The sequence below is a fragment of the Corylus avellana genome, chromosome ca11 (genome assembly GCF_901000735.1).
Source record: "Corylus avellana chromosome ca11, CavTom2PMs-1.0".
Classification (NCBI taxonomy): Eukaryota; Viridiplantae; Streptophyta; class Magnoliopsida; order Fagales; family Betulaceae; genus Corylus; species Corylus avellana.
The window spans coordinates 12,843,085-12,864,964 of NC_081551.1; the positions used below are offsets into that span (position 1 = coordinate 12,843,085).

Below are 21,880 nucleotides of genomic sequence, written 5' to 3' on the forward strand. Positions count from 1 at the left end.
CTCCATATTAAAAAAAAATATGTATAGTTTATGTTTCTTTTTGGGCCTTTGGCGGCTGCATGGTCTGATATTATTTATTAAAAAAATTTTGTTTTCCCCCTTTCTCAAATCTCAATTTCACGCTTCTTCCTCTTGTCCCTCTCTCTGACTCTCCCCCTCACTGCCCTAAGTGACTCAGTCCCTCTCATTTCTCAAGTCTGCAGAGTGCAAACTGTCTCAATCGCTCTCTCTCTCTCGCTCTCTCACAGTCACATACAGTAACGCTTTGGAGATTAGGGTTTTGCATCTTTTGTTCCTTAAAATTTATTTAGAGATAATTTTATATATTTAAACTTCAATCATTGAAACATAGAACTATTGTTTAAAATATTTAAGTAATTACAAACATTAGTCAGGGGTTCACTTCCATATCTCCAATCACAAAGTCAGTAACGTCAACCCAGTTATCATCTCTAGGTAGAACACAAAACATCACTGCTTGATCCAAGTTTCTGGTCACCACCAACAAAAGAAGACGCCTACAGGCTAATATTTTCTCTAGTAATATCAACAACAAAAAACCCTAAGAGTTCTCATTAACCGCCTTCTCAATTACTTCTCATTAACCGCCTTCTCAATTACTTCAACATGATCCCGGAGTACATTCCACTGCATAAGGAGTATATGAATAAATTGCTTTCACTGGCCACTAAAGAAAACAAAATGATGTACTCAAAAAAAGAAAAAAAAAAAAGAAAAAAAGGAAAACAAAATGATTAAAATACACACCTGATCCATTGTAAGTGAGATACCTGAAAACAAGTACAAGAATGTCAATGCAGGTCATGGGTTTTTAAAGGAAAGCACAAACTACTCAAGTTAACTCCCAACTTGTCCAAATGAGACATAATGTACCAGACCCCATATGAAACGATGATGTGTAGTACTGAATGCGTTCACCAAAGTGATGCAAACTCTTCTTCCGAATTCACAACTGAGTTTTGAACTCATGACTATACCCTCTACCTCGTTACTTATAGAAAGCTGTACCTTGTTGTATTATGGAAAAAGAAGATGACGTTTGAGCTAGAACTCATTGCATAAAAGCATCAGTCTTTTAACTACAAGTATTTCTTTATTCTTGCTTAAAAGAAATCTTAAACTTTAATTAGGCTATCCAAAAAAAAAAAAAAAAAACAAGTACTTCCTAGATGCAAAACCAAGCAAGCAACAATTTAAGTAAAATAGTGTGCTTTCATCTCTTGACTAAATTTCATGAATACAAGGCTCTTAGAGTGAAAAACTGGCCCAACATGCGCTTAAAACACACTGGCTACAATGATTAATAGATATAGGTACTGAAAATTCTACACACTCTAATATGTGCTCTGGTCAGCTTGATTGCAAGTAAAACTGTATGATAGATCTGATACAAGACAAGCTTTCAGGGTTTTTGTAAATTTTTACAGCTTATAATTCGTTTTTTTATTTTTTTAATTTTTTAATGATAAGTACTAGAAGGGAGGTTTTTAAACACAAAAGAATTGGTACCAAGAAAACAATGAGACTAACCAGATCAGCAATGTTGAGATGGAGGAGGATCATTTGTGGTAATAAGAGATTGACTCATGAGAGGTTTTTAAATTCTAATAATGGTATTTAATGACACATGCAAATAGGGGCAAGTCAATAACATTAAAAAAAAAAAGAAAAAAAAAAAGGAAAAGATCAATTGACCCCCCGAGGTAATTAGACCTTTCACACATATTGTCTTACACAAATGGCAGGTATAGGGCTTTGAAAAGTTTGTTAACACTAGAGAGCCAAAAATTGATATTTAGCTTGTAAGAAAATCAAATAATACAAACCATGTGAAGCAAGAAATGTCTAAATACATGTGATAGCCAACTACTACTGGAGTAATAATGCAGAACAAGTGAGAAATATCAAATTTAGCACAAATCTCACTCACCCTGCCCCCTCTCCCAACCAAAAAAACCCCCCAAAAGACCCTTTATCCTTCCCTATATATTTTGCCTCCATATAACAAACAACTGTCCAGGCCACTACTCCCTATTTCTTATTCCGATAGCAGGCCATATTTAAGGTCCAATAGCAAGCACCGTTTAACCAAACTAAAGTAACTGGCTTTTTTGATATGTAACCAAACTAAAGTAACTGATGTCTATGCCATTTAGCAAATAATAAGAAACAAGTCTGTTGGTCTCCTTTTATTTTATTTTATTTTGGCAACTCTTTTGAGTCTCACTTCCTCCTACATGTCAAGCTTCAGCATATGTAAACAATTGAGTACCAAATATTAAATTTCTCATTAAAGAAAATAGTCTGGTAAAAATTCCCACACTTAAAATATTAACATAACACTTCCTATTTTCAAATTCTTCTACAATCAGACACAAATTAATGTTTTAATGGTATATATTCTCCTTTCAAAGGCAGAGGTATAAAGTTTAACAAAGGATTATCATGGGCATTTCACAATAGGGTAAATCCTCAAATCACAATTTTAAATTAATGATGACTTCATACACAGTCTATCAAAGTCTCAAACTGCAGCGTGATTACTCATACAATAACCTAATCTCCACCAATGTCTACGATTTTGAAACAATAGCATGCACACAACACTACCTCGACTAAACCTTAACCCCAAAAAATTTGTGGTTTAGTTCCAATTAACCGAAACCAATGACACAAAAGGAATTTAAAACCCTAAAAAAAACCCAAACTAGAAATTAAACCATAGAAATATCTCGAGTAATAAATCAATCCAAATGAAGACAACCTTTTGAATAACCAATTTTAACAAAAGCAAAAGGCAACAAATATACAATGCAGCAAACTTGAAGCATTACGCCAAAAAGTCCGAGAGAGATAAAGAAGAACGGGGACCTTTTTTGCCAGGCAGTTCTTTTCCATCTTTGACGTAAAATTCGCGAATGTCCACCACAACCTTCCCTTGCCAGCTCCTAACCGTCACTCTCCTATTCTTCGATATCTACGACATACAAAAACCCAAAAAACCAGTTTTATAACAAACCCTAGAAATCCACACTCATAATATATACATATATCGACAGAGAGGGAGGAACCTCGCAGACGACTATGTCGCCGGTGGATTCATCGGAAGAGTCTTTCTTGGAGATCTTCTTCTTCGGAGGCGCGTGGCCTTCAGAGTCGCCTTCCGATGCGTACTCCCCCTCCTCCTTTCTCTTTCCCCTATACCCCGACATTTCTTCTTTTTTCTCTATCTCTCACTCTCTGTGGTGTGAGAAAATATGACTACTATCAAAAACCATAAATGGCGGAAAAACAAGATCAAAAGAAAACCTAAAAAAAAAGTTTCAAATCCACAGCGAAAGACAAACCTTGAAAGTTGAAATGGAGACCTTGGCGCTCTGCTACTTTGAGTGTGAGGTCGAAGGAGAAAAAGGCGAAAAAATGACTCTTTAGATGAATACTCCGAGTTGACTTTGGGCTTTTTGTTTGACAATGGGCCTATGGCTTGGGTTGGGCTTGGGCTTAGGCTTTGGCTTATCGGCTTAAAACATTCTCAGCATACTCGGAATCGGATCCAAAGAGCCGGTCCACGGTTGGCATTGATTTAAAAAGATCCAAAGGTAAATCATTTGCCACGTCATCCATCTCCACCCATGCTCGCCACCGCAGCTTGCATATCGCCGCCAAGCCTCGACACTGAGGATCCGGCTCCTCTTCAGTCCATTTTGGATTGGTTAGGAGCCAGTTAAATGTCAAGATCTCTTTAAAAAGATTTAATAACCACAATAATGCAACGAGTCTCACACTAAAAAAATTATTAAAAATATTATTTAATGTTTGTAAATAAATAAAAATAATATATATATATATATATATATATATATATATTTTACCCTTGGGCCACCCTCAGGGGCCATCGTTTGGCCTAAAGGTGGCTTCAACCACCTCAGATTGCTGATCTGGTTTGGCCACCCCCATGTAAATCACAATGTATTATCCTTGTTCATTAGCTACATCGTCTCTTTCCCCACCGTAAATCATTTGATCACCGTCTCCTCCTCACATCCACCCCTTCTTAAAATTTTTGGATTTGGTTTTGCCCAAAAATTAAATCTCATCACTAAAGGAAGCCCTGACCCTACATGCACCACTCCACTATGCCCCTAGGCATCTCCGCTACAACCGTCGTCAGCCCCATCTCCATCTGTGCACCACGCACTGAAGCATGTTTCACATGCGCCTAAGTATATCTTACTCGTGGGTGCATGTCTTACACGCGCCGATGCGTGTCTAGCGTTACGCTGCACGGGACGCCTCACTTCCTTCACTATGCCATCCTTCACTGCTATTGTTGGTCTCATGAAGCCATCTTCCGTCTCCAGCGTCCGGTGGCCTTCATGTAGCGTCCCAGATATTTAATACAAATTGGTGATTAAAATTCAAGCGCCTCCCATAGAATTATTTACTTTCATAAATAAGTCTCAAAGGATCTAACTATAACTCGTTAGAATGAATTAATAAAAATAGTAAATCTGAGAGTTAAGACAAGATTTCCACGTCAACTACTAGGGAGTTAATTGAAAAACACTACCCTAAACATCTGTAAGTATAAGAAATGCGAAAAATATGATATGAGCTTCAACTAATACTTCAAAAATACCTCTCAATATTAGGGGCGTCAAGGCAGGCGATTAAAAATCGCTCGCTAACCGCTTAACCGCTTAACCGTATTAACCGCTAACCGCCTAACCGCTATAACCGCCTAGCGGTTATTAGGTTTACTAACCGTAACCGCTAACCGCCTTTTTATATAATATATTTTTATAATTATAATTATAAAAATATTTATACATATAACATAATCACTTGATCATTAAATCACAATTTTTTTAAAAAAATAATTAAATCACAATTTGAGAATTAATATATTATCACTATAATTTATATTATTATATCATATAATCACTTGATCATTAAATCACAATTTTTTTTAAAAAATAATTAAATCACAATTTGAGTATTAATATATTATCACTATAATTTATATGATTATACCACATGATCAATTGATCATTAAATCATTTGATTATATAATAACAAATTATACATATATAATATAACATAACTCATAAGTATACCAATTCATATTGATACAACAATTAAATATCTAGAGACTTATTTCCAATGTATGTTATAAACTTATAAGTCTATCTATGTTATAAGTCTATATAAGTCTACATATGCATATGAATAATATAAATGTATAATATCAATACTTAATCATATGATTCAATGACAATTCAAATACTTTATTTAAGATTTCAAGTGAATCATATTATTAATGTACAATGATGATATAATTCGTATAATATCAAATTAAGTAATTGACATTGGATTAAACAATGACCAATGTGTTACTTATAAACACAATTTAAGTATTAATGTATTATCATTATAATTTTAGTAATTTATATATTATCACTATAATTGATATGATTATATCACATGATGAATTGATTATTAAATCATATGATTATATAATAATAAATAATACATATATAATATGACATAACTCATAAGTCATAAGTCTACAAGTTAATCATATGATTCATGTACAATGATAATCACAATTGATTCAATTGAATTAAACAATATATTACTTATAACTACAATTTAATTAAAGCATTATTACACTAAAAAAAAAAATGAGGGTAAAAAAACTCAAAAATACCCAAAAAGCCCAAAAAAAGAATCCAAAAAAGCTCTAAAGAAAGCCCAAAAAGCCCAATTTTGAAAAAGCAGTTAGCGGGCGGTTATCTATTTTACTAACCGCTAACCGTCGGTTAACCGCTAGGCGGTTAGCGGTTGTGGTTAGTGAAATCTACTAACCGGCGGTTACGGTTAGCGGTTATTGCCAATAATCGTTAACCGTAACCGCCTTGACACTCCTACTCAATATGTATAAAATGCAGAAGATATGATTTGAGATTCAATTTATAAAAAAAAAAAAAAAAAAACTGAAGCTTCGTTTGTTTAAGAAGGCAGAACTTCTTTGAAGATGAAGATGTTTTGTCCTTGTTGCTCTTACTACACCCACAAGAACCAATTATTTTTGCTTCGAAAGGTTTTCAGAGTTTGCTTCCTTAAACATATTAAAAAATAGGGTTAAATACTAAATTAGTCATTAGGGTTTCACAACTTTATTTTTTTCCTCCTAAGGTTTCATTTTTATCACAGAAGGTTTCTGTGGTTTTGATAATAGACCAAGTTAGTCTTCCGTCAGTTGACCGTTAGTTGACTTAACGGAATTTCACGTGGACCAATCAAATGTTGATACGTGGCACTTACTTATTTTTTTTTTTAAATTAAAAAAAAAAGAAAGTATTTTCTAAAGATTGGGGTAATGAAATAACCCCCCCGGCACCAAGGAGCACCTCAAGGTGGCCGAACCACCTTTAGTTCGGGTGGCCCCCCCCACCTTTTTTTTTTTTTTTTGTTTTTTGTTTTTGTTTTTTAATTTTAGAAAATACTTTTTTTTTTTTTAAAAAAAGTATTAAATAGTGCCACGTCACACGTGTCAACATTTGATTGGTCCACGTGGAATTCCGTTAAGTCAACTAACGGTCAACTGACGAAGGACTAACTTGGTCTATTATCAAAACCACATGGACCTCCTGTGATAAAAATGAAACCCCAGGAGGCAAAAAATAAAGCTATAAAACCCCAAGAGGGTCTGAAGTATTTAACCCTAAAAAATATATGTTATTAAGATCGAATTGTATTATTGGGTGTACATTTTTTAGTAAATTTAATTAAAATTCAACTTTTATTAAAATGAAACAACCAAACTAATAAATAAGAATGACTATTTTATTTTACTTTTTTAATTTCTAATAATAATTTTTTTAATAAAATAATTATTTTGGCTCTTGGAGAAGTGCTAGAGAGTTAAAGAGAATTGTTCAGAATTTTTTTCAAACTGACGTGGCATATATTATAATAGCAGCCATCCCTTGAATTTTTGTTTTAAAATTTTGGTACCTCAGTTTGAAAAAAATTATGAACAATTCTCTTTAACTCTTACTTAAAAAAAAAAAAAAAAAAAAAAAAAAAAAAAAAAAAAAATCTCTTTAACTCTCTAGCACTTCTCAATCCTTTGAGCACGGTAATATGAAGACTACTAGTCTACTAGCAACAAAGGAGTAATTAAGACCAAATCAATGCAAATAACTCTCACCGAAATCTGATTCTCATAAATGTGCGGGTTCATTTATTTTGGCGAAATGTAGGGCACCTTTGTGAACAAAACTTTGACTATTGACTTATACTTTTAACCCACACAATTGAGTCAACACAATATGTAATCGATGATCTCTTGAAAGTATTGTTGTAGAAGGGGAACTTTTTAAGGGAAGAAGAACCAAGTGCTCCAGCACTATTTCTTGAAGGGAAGAAAGAACCAAGTATTGCTTGGGAGCTTCGACCTCGGATTGAATACGGCCAAAAGAGGACGCTTCATCCAGAACAAAATATTTTGGGAGGGAATATTGGTGATTCAACAAAATAGTTGAGCAAAAGCCTATCGTGGCCTTGCAAACGATCTACGACATTGGGTGGCATCACAATGTCCATAGCAGTAGTAATTGTCTCTAAATCATCATTAGAATCACGAAGAAGCATTTTGGGAAGAAAATAAGGACTATTGAAAAAATAACTTGCCATAAAAGAAAAAATTGAGATTGAATGGAAAATAAACTTTGGTTAAGGTGTGTTGGAAATAAATTCACACTACAAGCCTACTAAATTCTAGGCCCAATAGCCAAGAATAAACCCATAAAAATATTAATTAAATAGCAAGGGCTATTTAATTAATCAATAGATAATATATTTTAATTAGGATTACATTGAAATAAACAAGTTCAATCCTAGCTCAAGTTCCCATGAATTCAAGATTATCTCTACAAGATGACTACTCAAGATTATCTCTACATGATAGCTGTTGAGTTCTATCTCAATTTTGGACACCCAATCCAACTCAAACAAGGAGAACTAATTCCGGTCTACTTCAACTCTCCAAGCCTATAAATGAGCCCCTACACAAGGTACTAAAACATTTTCTCTCATATTCTCATATCCTTTGAATATTCTCTCTCAAAGCTCAATTAGTCCCTTTGAGCATATTGAATGATTGTGTGCCAAAACACGATATTTCTCTTAGAAACTGTCCGACTTTGGCATTTGAGTGTCCTTTACGACGTATTGAAAACCCCGAAGAAAGCACATCCACCATGTTGAAAATTGTTCTAACAAGGTGAATGAAATTAAAAAGGAAATTGTCTTATTTATATTGAAAGTGTATGACCGTTGTATAAGGACAATTTTTTTTTTCTTCAAAAATATGATCATTAGGAACAAAATATTTTTTTTAAAAATATGACCTTTAGAAAAAGATAAATACTAAAAAATATGGCCGTTAAGAAAAGACAAATATTCAAAACTATGAGCCAAATATTAGGAAAAAGTGATTTGGATTGCACGACGACGACGTATTAAAGACTCCGAAGAAAGCGCATCCGCCATGAGGACAATTTTTTTTTTTTTTTTTTTTTCAAAAATATGATCATTAGGAATAAGTTTTTTTTTTTTTAAAAAAAATATGGCCGTTAAGAAAAGACAAATATTCAAAAATATGATTGTTAATGGAGAAAGAATAGAGAAATCTTTGAAAATAAATATTTAAATAGAATAGTGAAAGTTGATAACTAAAATGTTGTGGTTGATGTAAGTACTTTGAAAAAGTGGATAGATAAAATAGAAAAATGTGATATTTTAGGTATTTTCGCTAGTAAATTTGTTAAGGCTGTTGTGAATGCTCTAACTATCATACTACCATGAAGCATTAAACCATCCATATCATTTAATATATAGCTACAATATAAAATTTTGCATATTATGCTTAAGGGTTTTTTATTTATTTATTAAACTAAGCTAATATAGGCCCCAAGGAATGGGCCAACATGCAGTAAGCCTATCATTGCCTAAGGGTTAACCTAAGGTTTAGCTTAGCTTGGGGATGTTACAAGGGTGGCCGCACCAGATTGAGATGGATGCATAGCCACCCTCCTCCGATTAGGGTAGCCACATGGCCAGGGCCGGCTCAGGCCCTAGGCGAGTTAGGCCCTCGCCTAGGGCCCCCAATTTAATAAGGCCCAAAAAAAAATTTTTTAAGTTAAAAAAAAAAAAAAAATTTATTTTGGACCCAAAAAAAAAATTGAAGCCCAAATTTTTTTTAGTAGGGCCTAAAATTTTTTTTATCAAAATTTAAGGCCTCGATTTAATAAGACCTCAATTAATAAGTTTATTATAAATTTTAAAAATAATTCAAAAAATAAATTAAAAAAAAAGACAAAACATGAAAGCCTTTTGACATCTAGAGCTGACACTACAGTGCTGACGCTACAGTACCTGACGCTACAGTGCCCTGACGCTACAGTACCCGACGCTACAGTACCCTATACATGCCTACCTCATTCATTCATCATCATGGCCATTGGCCTCTCTCTAGAGACTAGAAATTTTTGTTTTTGATGAAAATATAAACGTTAGAAGAAATAAAATATTATTATTTATTTTTTATTTATTATTTAGCCATATAGGAAAAGCTAAAAGCCAAAAATATAAATTGCTGTCACCATGGGCATTTTAAATATCAGTCTCTATATTTGCCACTTTACCTCTCCTCTTTGCTTGCTCTTTTCTGAGTTTTTTTTCTCTACTTATCTCATCATTTTCTTTTCCTCTCCGACTCCGAGTGACTAAGTCTCTTGTCCTATCTTCAAGAACTGCTTCATAATTCCTTTGCCAAATCAGGTTTTATTGTTCTATTTTTGTCATTTATTTTATTATAGTCATAATTTATTTTTGATAAATCGTGTTTGTTTAATTTGTTAGTATTCTTAATTAAACATGTCTACTAGAAAATATGCATCTGGATATGAAAAACTTAAAAAAAAAAAAAAAATAGATAAATTGATTGAATCTCAAAGAGGAGCTCTAAATAAATTTGTTATTAACAATAAACAAAATATTGAGGATAATTTAGGTGAAAAACTCATAAATGAACAAGAAACTCTTCAAAAAGAATTAGAAGATAATGAAAATGTTATTGATGTATCTAAATCTATTGCTACAAATATTTATGACCAGGCCAATGGAAAAATATTGATGCAAAATTAAGGGATTTGTTAGTAGAAAATGGTCCAATAAGATACAATACTATAGATTTTCCTAAAGATGAGAACTCTAGGCATTTTTCTAATACATATTATATACGAAAATTATCAAATGGGGAGCAACATAATAGAAAATGGCTAGTCTATTCAAAAGATGTAGATAGAGTATTTTGTTTTTGTTGCAAGTTGTTTAATTCAAAACCTAATAGAATGCAACTAGCTAATGAAGGGACTAATGACTGGAAAAATCTTAGTGCTAAACTAAAAAGTCATGAAACAACCAATGAACATATTACTAACATGAATGATTGGATTGATTTAGAAATGAGATTGTTAAAAAATAAAACAATTGATAAAAATGTCCAAGAACAAATTAATAAAGAGAAAGATCATTGGAAAAAAGTATTATTGAGAATTATTGCTGTAGTAAAGAATCTTGGTAAGAATAATTTGGCATTTAGAGGACAAAATGAAAAAATTTACCAAGAAAATAATGGAAATTTTTTAAGTTTAATTGAAATGATTGCAGAATTTGACCCAGTAATGCAAGAGCATATTCGTCGTATTAAAGATGGGGAAATTCATAATCATTATCTTGGACATAATATACAAAATGAATTGATACATTTGTTAGCAACAGAAGTAAAAGGGAGTATTATTGAAAAAGTTAGAGAAGCAAAATATTTTTCAATTATACTTGATTGTACCCCAGATGCAAGTCATCAAGAACAAATGTCTCTCATTCTAAGATGTGTTAATATTTCAGAAAATCCAATAAAAGTAGAAGAACATTTTGTAGAATTTATAACAGTAGATGAAACTACTGGAGAAGGTCTTTTTATTGAAATGATTGGGTTAATCAAAAAACTTGAACTTAACATTAGTGATATACGAGGACAAGGCTATGATAATGGATCTAATATGAAGGGAAAAGAACGAGGGGTGCAAAAAAGACTACTAGATATAAATCCTAAAGCATTTTACACTCCTTGTGGTTGTCATAGTCTTAATCTTGTACTATGTGATATTGCTAATTCATGCCCTAAAGCTATATCTTTTTTTGGAATTGTACAACGTATATATACTTTGTTTTCATCATCTACAAAACGATGGAAAATATTACTAGATAATGTGCCAAGTTTAACTCTTAAGCCATTATCACAAACACGTTGGGAAAGTCGGATTGAAAGTATAAAAGCAATAAAATTTCAAACTCCACAAATAAGAGAGGCTTTGCTACAATTAGCAAAAACAAGTGAAGATCCTAAAACAAAAAGTGAAGCTAATTGTTTAGCAACCTATGAGATTGAAAGTTTTGAATTCTTATTGAGTATGACTATTTGGTATGATATTTTATTTGCTGTTAATACTGTTAGTAAAAATTTACAATCGAAAGACATGCATATTGATGTTGCTATAGATCAATTAGAAGGTCTTATTTCCTATTTTAAAACTTATAGAGAAACTGGATTTACATCGGCTATGATTTCATCTAAAGAGATTGCAACCATAATGGAAATAGAACATGTTTTTCGTGAAAAACGTGTAATTCGTAGAAAGAAACAGTTTGATGAGAATGCTAATGACGAGACAACACAAACTGCTGAAGAATCTTTTAGAATTGATTACTTCTTATATATAGTAGATCAAGCTATTTCTTCAATTCAAAGTAGGTTTGAACAATTTCAAATATACGAAAATATTTTTGGTTTTTTATTTAATTTTAAGAAATTAAAATCACTAGATGATGATAGTTTGCAAAATAAATGTCTTAATCTAGAATCTTTCCTAAAACATGATCTTGATGGTTTAGATTTATTTTCAGAACTAAAAGTTTTAAAAGAAATTTTACAAATAGAAGAAAGTGCTCCAATTGACATATTAAATTATATAAAAAGACTTGATTCTTTTCCAAATGCATGTATCGCTTATAGAATTTTATTGACAATACCTGTTACAGTTGCTTCTGCAGAAAGAAGTTTTTCAAAATTAAAATTGATAAAATCCTACCTAAGATCAACAATGTCACAAGAGAGATTAAATGGCTTAGCCATATTATCAATTGAAAAAAAGATATTAGAAAATCTTGAATATAAAAATTTAATCAGAAATTTTGCATCTCAAAAAGCGAGTAGAAGAATTTTTAAATATATATATATATATATATGTGTGTGTGTGTGTGTGTGTGTGTGTGTGTTACTTAAAAAAAAAAAAAAAAAAAATTTACTTAAAAAAAATTTAGGCCCAATTTCAAAGTTTTGCCTAAGGCCCCAAAATATGTTGAGCCGGCCCTGCACATGGACACATTAAGTGGGTTCTTTTTCTTTTTAATTTTTTTTTTTTACATTTAAATTTAAATTTAAATTTTTTTAAGTTATCTTTTATGACTGTAAAAGTTAAGCATTAAATAAAAATGCTTATCATTAAATAAAAATGCTTTCTATTTTTTTTTTTTTTTTTTTAAGAAAATAATAATTAAGTACTTATAGAATATGTATGTTATAGTTTGCTTATCCAATAGAAAGCTAAACAAGTACATAATAACACAAACTCATACTCAACAAATATAGAAATACAAACATGAAATGAGGATACAATACAAGTTTTTGAAAATGACTGATGTAATACAAACTAACTTCTCATATTGCATAGAAGGAAGGAACTCTTGACAACAATTTGTTTAATAACTATCTAGCATGGGGAGCAAATTCAGATTCAAGCTCTGAAGGGGTTCTTTTCGATAAGCCTTTAGTTGCAATCATTTGACTTCTTTCCTGACCCAAACATTCCTTTAGTTCTGCCAATACATTGCTCATGTCTGGCCTTTCGATTGCAACTGGTGCTATGCATGACATGGCTATCTCCACAGCTTTCCAAGCTGAATTGGTGTTGAATGCTCCTTCTAACCTTGGATCGACAATGTTCTGAATATCCCCCCGTTCAATCAAAGGATTAATCCATTCAGATATGTGAATGTTTTTCACAGGGCCTCTTACTATTGCAGGTTGGCCAGTGATCAGCTCAAACAAAATTATCCCAAAGCTATAGACATCACTTTTCTTATTGAAGATTCTAGATGCTTGAAATCTGTATAGAAAACAAAAGTGATTAGATTGATATAAGGAGCCCAAAGGGTGATTTTATGCATATTCATTACTTCCATTATATCCTAGTTGCTTGAAGCTTAAGTAAAACAATATGCCTTAAAAGCTTATTAACTAAGAAAAGAAGTATTTGGAATCAGTAGGTCTAAACACTTACCCAGGATCGAGGTACCCTAATGTGCCAGCTGGACGAGTTGACACATGAGAGTCATTTTCATTCACAAAGGCTCTAGATAGCCCAAAATCAGCTATCTTGGCTTGCATGTGTTCATTTAATAAAATGTTGGAAGTTTTCAAATCTCTATGGATTATAGGTGGCTTACAACCATTATGTAGATACTCCAATCCTGCAAATCAACCAGAAATTGTTAACTTATCCAAAGATAGATGAGATAAATAATCATTTAGTTGATTTGTTTGCAAACCATGTGCTGCATCCACTGCAATATGAAGTCTCTCATTCCATTTTAAGACGCATGTGTTGGTAACTGCAGAAAAAAAAAAACATATCAAGTTATCTCTTTTAGTTGAGTTGTTATCAAGAACTTTCCCAGCTTCACATGATGCAAGAAAATAAAAATATCTGTTTTATGTTCTTTTTGTTTTGTTCCCACATTCTTGTATGTTGAGATATTACAATTGGTACTTCACAAAAGCACAATAATGATTACACTTCAAGAGGTGGTGCTCATTGTGTGTGGTAATAAGAGCAGGCAACATGAGACTGCTTATGGTAAATGACTTGACAAGCATTTGGGATGAGTTACAACTTGTTAGGTGGCCAAATTTAACTAGAAGCCTATCAAGTGTAGCTATTAGGGGTGAAAAAGGTGGTTACAGTTAGTAACTGCTTCCGCTAACCGCCTATGCGGTTAACCGGCTGCTTTTTATTTTAAAAAAAAAAATTAAAAAGTTAATTTTTTTTTTTTAAATGACGTCATTTTATGGTAATATGATAATACCCTACTACATACGACATAATTTCTAAATTATATATTTCTATATATATTACATTAATATATATTAAAGGCGGTTAGCGGTTTTTTTAAAACCCAAAACTTCTAACTATAACTACTTAGACGGTTAGCGGTTTTTCCTAAACTGCCTTCAAAAGCAGTTAGTGGTTAACGGTTAGTGCGGTTAGCGATTAGTAGCTATGGAACTCTAATCAAGCCTTGCCCAACTTCTGATTGGATAAAGGTAACTTAATAGTGACTCATATATAGGATGAGGAACCCTTTTGATGGTAAATACCTGATAATTGCTGTTGTAGATTGCCATTAGACATGTACTCATATATGAGTGCCTTTTTTTGATCACCCTCATCACAGTATCCAACAAGAGAAACCAAGTTTCTATGATGAACTACTATTAAGAGTTGTGCCTGCATTTCAAAGCGGGGCTCCATTCTTAGTAGGAGCAGTCATATTTCTTGAAACCTTTTGAAGTAATTGAACACACTGGCTACACTATTCTATCTAACCTCTGCTTGAAATTCTTTATAGCCTTGGTTTGATGAAGGAGAGAGCAACTTAACAGCAACTTGAGTATCATCTTTCAGTGTGCCAAGGTACACGCTTCCAAATCCTCCTCTTCCAATGATGGTTTTGAAGTTATTAGTTATACTCACAACTTCAGAGTAGCTATACCGTCGACTCTGTGATTTGATGTTCGATTTGGCAACTATAGGTACAATAAAGAAGATCATCACAATTGCAACATGCACAAATGTAATATAAAAAGGTTAATCATGCTTGTGTCATCAAATATATTTCATGTCACATGCTATTGTTAGGATTATGGAGGAGATTTTGATGTGTTCTTTTTCTTTTTGTGTATTCTTGAGATCTGATAACACTATTTAAACTCTTGCCAACTTTCTGTTTAATTACCAGTTATCCCAAAAGATTAAGCTGATAAAAAGAAGTAAATTTAATCGCTTAACCATTACTTTAACACTCTCTCTAATGTGTGGGTTTAAATTCCCTTTTAATAGGTGATGACCAACACGTGAAATATTTAATTGAAATGGGGGGTTGCAACGACAGAGTCAAGGTTCGATCCCAGATCTTTGGCTTTGATACCATATTAAATTACCAGTTATCCCAAAAGCTTAAGCGAATAGAAAGAGGTAAATTTAATCACTTAACCATTACTTTAACACTCTCCATCACGTGTGGGTTCAAACTCCCTTTTAATAGGTGAGGACCAACACGTGGAATATTTAATTGAAATTGGGGGGGGGGGGTTTGCCATGACGGAGTCCAGTTTCAATCCCAGATCTTTGGCTTTGATACCATATTAAATTACCAGTTATCCTAAAAGGCAATCTTAAGTTACATAGTTTCCTTTTACTATTATATGCTTCGTCAAAATGGCCTCTAGTGAGAAGCTAATTAGTGTTCTCCTTTTCTTTTCCCCTCAATTTATGTTCACATTTTTCATAACCTTCTTAAAGGCCTTGTGTATCATAGGAAAAAATAAGATGATTTATGATTGGGTGCCATATCTCTTGTAAATAAGCTCAGCTCTATAAATTGTAATAAGAATTACAGAAGCAAAAGATAAAGAAAGAACTACCTCTTTTTCTTTTCCTTCTATATATAGCCAAAGCAGCAAAGGTGGACAGAAGGACTAGGACTGCTATAATAGACGATGCAACAATAGGAATAACCAACTTATTTTTCTTCTTTCTCTTGCATGGAGCTAACTGCAGACAAAGATCTGGATTGTCGCCGACTCTTGCATAAAGCGCATCAAAGTAAGATGCCATTGTAAGTAAGTTATTAAAAGATAGATGATGTTGTCATCATGCAGTAAAAATTACTATTGGAAATACAAAGGGTTTCTACAGTCTACAACAAGTAATTATAAAGGGAAAAGATAAACAAAATAGAAGGGACAATTTAAAATAGCTTTATTAAGCAACCAAAGAAAATGAATTAACATTGGAGGCAGGAAGATAAACTAACCTCAGTGCAAATTTTCCATCCCTAGACTTTTGCACAAGAGCCTCAGGAACTGAACCTGTGAGCTTGTTACCACTTAAATCACTGCAGAGATAGTGTTAAACTTAAGAACATCACCTCAATTTCCTTTCCCAAAGGTCAAGTTCACAATACCTCAAAACTCAACAACTTACAGGGTGTTCAAATACGGCAGTTGCGCTAAAAAATATGGAAATGGCCCTGTAAAATCATTATATGACAAATCCCTGAAACAGAAAGAGTTAGCAAGCTTTGGGATAAAGATATTCGTAGATGTTAAGCAAAAAAATTGTTTTCGATTCTTTAAAATGTGATATTCAATGACGAGAGTTGCATATACATATTACACTTTCCAAGTAAAAAGTTCCTTATATCAAATCCCACAAATATGCTATCAAAGCATTAAAACCTTGATCAGCAGTCTAAGATATCCATTTGCCAATCGGTAATATCAAGACTCACAAGGATTGCAATGCTTTGAGATTGGAGAATGAAGCTGCAATCTCCCCTGCCAATTTGCTTGAGCTCAAGTTTCTGTTTATAATTATGAACGAAGGAAAAGTTATTGCCATTGAATTTCACAGAAGTGTCTAGCAAGTTTTGATGCATTAAAAGCACACTCACAATGAGATGATCCTTGGAGGATTGTCGTTACTGCAATTCAAACCATCCCATGAGAATTCACTTGGGACACATGGATCGCCTTGCCAGTTTCTAGTCACGCTGTAAAATTCCTTGATTTCCATGATAGCTTCAACTAATGTTTAATGGAAAACAAAATAATTAATATATGATTATTTCAAAAGGAAGTTGTTCACACAGGAGAGAGAATTCGAAATACAAAATCATATATATAGAAATATGAAAAGTTTAAAACGATTCATTTTATATTTTGGACACAAGGAAATTAAGGATCATTTGGTAAAATCATCATTTATAAAAGACTCCTACTTGTCTTTTTTTTTTTTTTTTTTTTTACATGTCTGCACAAGAGGAAGAGGGAGATTCGAACTAGTGACCTCCGCTTCATTAGGCTTTTGGGGACCCTACTTGTCTATTGTTGAAGGAACCATTTGGTAGATTTTTAGCCTTAGAATAGCCATTTTCATGGGAGCGGCTATTCCTTAAATTGAGGAATACCCATTTTTTTAGGAATAGACTATATTTAATTTTTTTTTTTTTAAAAAAAAAAAAAAAAAACTTACAATATATTTTTTATTTTTTGAATCTGCCAGAGGTTGTCGGAGTTAGCCGAAATTAATAGGAATCCGCAGTTGGCCGCCAGAGTTCAACCTTCTTAAACAAACAGAGCCTCAATTTGTTTTGTAGGTATTTTAGTAATTTTGGTTTAATTCCAATGAGAGCATCAAAGAATATGAATAACTATTTCATTCAATCTTATTCTATTTCTAGAAATAACTATTTTTTTTTTTAATAAAATAGTCGTTTCACATACTAAACAGCAAGAAACTGAGCATAATCGTTTCAATTAGGAAAACAGAGAAGAGAAGAATGCGTACCATCACCTACGGCCGTTGGTTTATTTGGGAGCTCTCTTAACTCAACAATCTCAACGGCGTTGAGGATCGGAGGAAACTTAGTTCCGTCTGTTGCATTTATTGAAAAATGAACCGGGCTTCCACTAATTGGGGGATCATCCTGGACTAAGGTGAGTGGTTTTAGATAATCAAGCTTAACAGATTCTGCGAGTTTGCGGTCACCATTCAAATCGATGGTCAATTCCCTCTGCTGCCCGGCTCCAAGCTTCTCAATCTCAGCAAAGTGAAAGTTCAAATAAGTTTTAGAAAGAGAATTTTCTCGAGGATACCAAGAGAAGCTCAAGGGAATGCTAGCATTCATTGTTGTGGCAGCAGTCTGCCACACCTTGGCCGGTACTTTATATGCGTTATCATTGCCTTTGGTGTAAATTGTCGAATTGGTGGCCATTGGATTCCAAGTATCATTTAGTAGAGGGTTCCAATAGCGATCATAGACATCGTCTGGATACCTGATCGAGAGAAATTTAATAATAATTTTAAAAGTCTCGTCAAGTTTAGAAAAAATTTAAATTATAAACTTTATATACTGTTCCAAAGGAAATAATTACCTGATTCTTAATTCAGTTGTTTTCAAGCCGATGTTATATCGGTTTCTGACAGAAAGTGCCACGTCCTCATCAATTTGATAAATTGAATTGTCCAAACGACGTAGTTCCAATGTTGAAATGAAGGGTACGCCTTGGCCAGTGTCCACGAGACACACATCTATGTAATCCGTTGAGGGAGCATAAATAATCTCATAATAACCTGAATTTGCTCGATTCACCGTGTCCCACCGATTAGGGCCGAGATATAGGTCAAATGTTGGGGTCATGTTTTTGCCATCATAGTTCCCATACCCGAACGTGGCTCTCACCAAATAATTATTATATTTGCTTTGCTCCGGTCGTAGGGTGTAACAATTCCTTGTTCCTTTAGGAAAACTTCTCAAGGTCCTTCGCAACCTCTGTTGATCAATATTACCCAATCCATTGGACACTGTCATAGCTATTCCAGTATCTATCATTTCCTTATCTGACTTGTAAGGAATCCCAGTTACCTCGTTAATGTAATCTTCATCGCTGCTTCCACAGTCAATGCTGATGAAACCTTGCAATTTTTACAAATTAACAAGAAATCATGAGGTTCGATCAAACAAATTCATATCGATTTATTTTTGAAAAAATGGGTCACGTGTAACCGACGTGACCCCTCCCATGTTAAGATTTAACACAAAATCCTGAGATTTGCTATAAATAAAAGAGAGCTTAATAGGAAACAATGCATATTTTAGAAGTTTGTGGGATTAGTGTAATTTTTTTTAAAAAAAAAAACATTAAATATAAGAGCTAGCTCGCGAGTTGGCTCGGCTTAGGTCGACTTATTATGAGCTCGAGCTCGAGCTCGAACAAGAAAACTCGCTCAAGCTCGACTCGTTTACACCCCTAATTACGCGTTACTGCAAACTTTTCTAAAACCAATGGTCTCCAATTCTCCATGAATTCTCCCGTTAATTGTAGTACTCCAGGAAAGCATGCTAATAACTTGGCATGCACCAAATAAAGATTCCAAAACAAAAAAGTAGGTTCACCAAATGTTCAAGATTAACCTATGTGCTCCCTTAGGACCCTTTTTCTCTCTCTCTCTTTTTCTTTTTCTTTCTTTCTTTTTTTTTTTTTAATAAAATAAAAAGTAAAAAATAAGGAGAAACTTCAAAAAAATTTCATGAACTTCTACTCGTTTTTATACTACCCCTCAAAGTTTAAAAACTCTCAATTAAAGGTATCAAATTTTCAATTTCTTTCAATTACTCCATTCCGTTAGGATTTTTCGTTAAATACTGTCAAAATTCCCAACATACCCCTGTTTTGTTTATATATATATATATATATATATATTGTAAGTTTTTTTTTTTTTTTTTTTTATATATATATATATATAAGAAAAAAAAACACTTGAATCTTTACAATTTTTTATTTTATTTTTGGGAAACTTCAGAAAGCCCTCTAGAGTTCCACATGTTTTAACATGACCCCCAAGTTCAAAAACTCTAAATTTCACCTCCTGAACTTCTAATTTGATGCAATTTACCCACCCCGTTAGGATTTGCTGTTAAATCCTAACATAAGCTATGAAAAATACCAAAATACCCTCATTTTTTTTATTATAAACAAAAATCAATTTTAAATTAAGGGTAAATTTAGAATTTTATAAAAGTTCAAGAGGTATAAAAGGCCACATCATCCCTTTTACCATCCGCTTTAACGCCAAACCCTAACGGAGGAGGGAAGATTGCATCAAATTAGAAGTTTGAGTGTTGCAATTGAGAATTTTTGAACTTTGGAATGGTCATGTCAAAACGCGTGAAAGTTCATAAGACTTTGTAATGTTTCCCTTTATTTTTCATAATACAAAAATAAGAGTATTGTGAAAATTTTAACAAGATTTAACTGAAATGATTTAATTGAAAGAACTTGAAAGTTCAGTACCCTTAATTAAAAGTTTTTTTTAACTTTAAAAAGGTACTTTCAAAATGCATGAAAGTCCAAGAAGATTTTTTGAAGTTTCCAAAAAAAAAAAATGAATGTATGTAGTTACCTGGAATGTCAGCAGCAAGTTCTCTTCGAGCATGGTGATTTTTTGCTGCAGCTAGTCTTGAGTTGCCAAGAATTGCAATCGCAGAAACAAAGAAGAGCCACGCTTTCAAATCCATTTTGGTCTTCATTCCAATTTCCTTAACAAATTTTAGTTGAGCCCAAAAATATTTATAGAGTTAGTAGTGCCCTCAAAAATACGTTTGAAGCAAAAAGGAGACCAGACCTCTCTCATTCTCTCTCTAAACCTTATTTTCAAAATCTTGGACTTTCTGTATATTTATAAACCTTATTTTCAAATGTTGGACTTTCTGTCTATTTCAATATTAAATGAAGTACTCATCAACACCATAATTTTGTTATTATATAAGAAAAATAGGATTTTTTTATTGGTAATTAGGTTTAAATGGGAATTAATTAATTTTTTTGATAGAAATCCGACAACGAATTGATAAAAAGAGTGAGCTTAATTATGTTTATTTATATTATTTAGGAGAAATTTCACTTAGTCCTCATAAATTATGATTGCTTTTGTAATTACCTCCTAAACTTAATTAAAAAAATTTCAATTTAGTGGTGTAGTCAAAGTACCTTTTTTTTTTTTTTTTAAGGAAAAAAAGTTGAAATGATTTAGGCATTGGTTATGATTTAGACCATGTTTGTGATTGCGTTTAAGAAATAAAGCTTTTAAGTTAAAAAGAGCTTTTGGGCAAAAGCTTCATTTTTGAGCTTTTACCAAAAGTACTTTTTGGCCATTTTTAGGTTTTTTGGACTCTTAAAAGCGCTTTTAATTTTTTTACCAAACGTAACAGGCTTTTTGAGTGTTAAAAGCATTTTTAGGCCACTTAAACGCAATCTCAAACAGACCCTTAATAGAATTTGCAAAAATGCCCACTCTTTGAAAATAATATATATATATATATATATATATATATATATATATATATATATATATATATATATATATATATATATGGTATTTTTGAAATTTTGATAGAATTTAACGGAAAATCCTAACAGATTAGTGAAATTGATTGAAAAATATTGAAAGATCGATGAATAGACTAAATTGAAAGTTTTTTAAGTTTATGGAGTAATTACAAATGTAATAGAAATTCAGGGGTTGAGTGAAGTTTGCACTAATATTTATAATTATTGGACTTAAAAAACTTGTGCAAAAGATGGGCTAAATAAACACATGACGGGAAAGAGTAATTCTATTTATCACGTTATTTTCGTCAAAGTCTATATAATGTGATCCTCTTAAATAAATATTCTCTATTTAATGGTTGATTATAACTGTTTCAACTACTATCATTTAAATCAAATATGTATATTATGAGTTTATATTTTTAAAGGCTTCTAAAAGAAATTGATTTACAAGATTTTCCATAGAAAATACCATGAAAAAGATGCTAATACGAA

The 21,880-nt window shown here is 32.5% G+C and overlaps 2 protein-coding genes across 2 annotated transcripts; both read right to left on the bottom strand.

Annotated features, from left to right (window-relative positions):
* Positions 1-341: 341 nt before the first annotated feature.
* Positions 342-3,443, bottom strand: LOC132165845 (RNA polymerase II transcriptional coactivator KIWI-like). Its single transcript, XM_059576527.1, has 5 exons — positions 3,369-3,443; positions 3,093-3,261; positions 2,893-2,998; positions 769-791; positions 342-648 (listed from the first exon to the last, which is right to left on the bottom strand). The coding sequence occupies exons 2-5, from the start codon at positions 3,231-3,233 to the stop codon at positions 592-594; spliced, it is 327 nt and encodes a 108-aa protein (XP_059432510.1). The 5' UTR covers positions 3,234-3,261; positions 3,369-3,443; the 3' UTR covers positions 342-591.
* Positions 3,444-12,851: 9,408 nt separating this feature from the next.
* On the bottom strand, positions 12,852-20,574 carry LOC132165092 (putative leucine-rich repeat receptor-like serine/threonine-protein kinase At2g19230). Its single transcript, XM_059575595.1, has 13 exons — positions 20,460-20,574; positions 18,431-18,971; positions 17,844-18,331; positions 16,948-17,080; positions 16,786-16,857; positions 16,479-16,550; positions 16,309-16,389; positions 15,914-16,077; positions 14,820-15,019; positions 14,591-14,720; positions 13,762-13,824; positions 13,494-13,683; positions 12,852-13,319 (listed from the first exon to the last, which is right to left on the bottom strand). The coding sequence occupies exons 1-13, from the start codon at positions 20,572-20,574 to the stop codon at positions 12,920-12,922; spliced, it is 2,649 nt and encodes an 882-aa protein (XP_059431578.1). The 3' UTR covers positions 12,852-12,919.
* Positions 20,575-21,880: the final 1,306 nt, after the last annotated feature.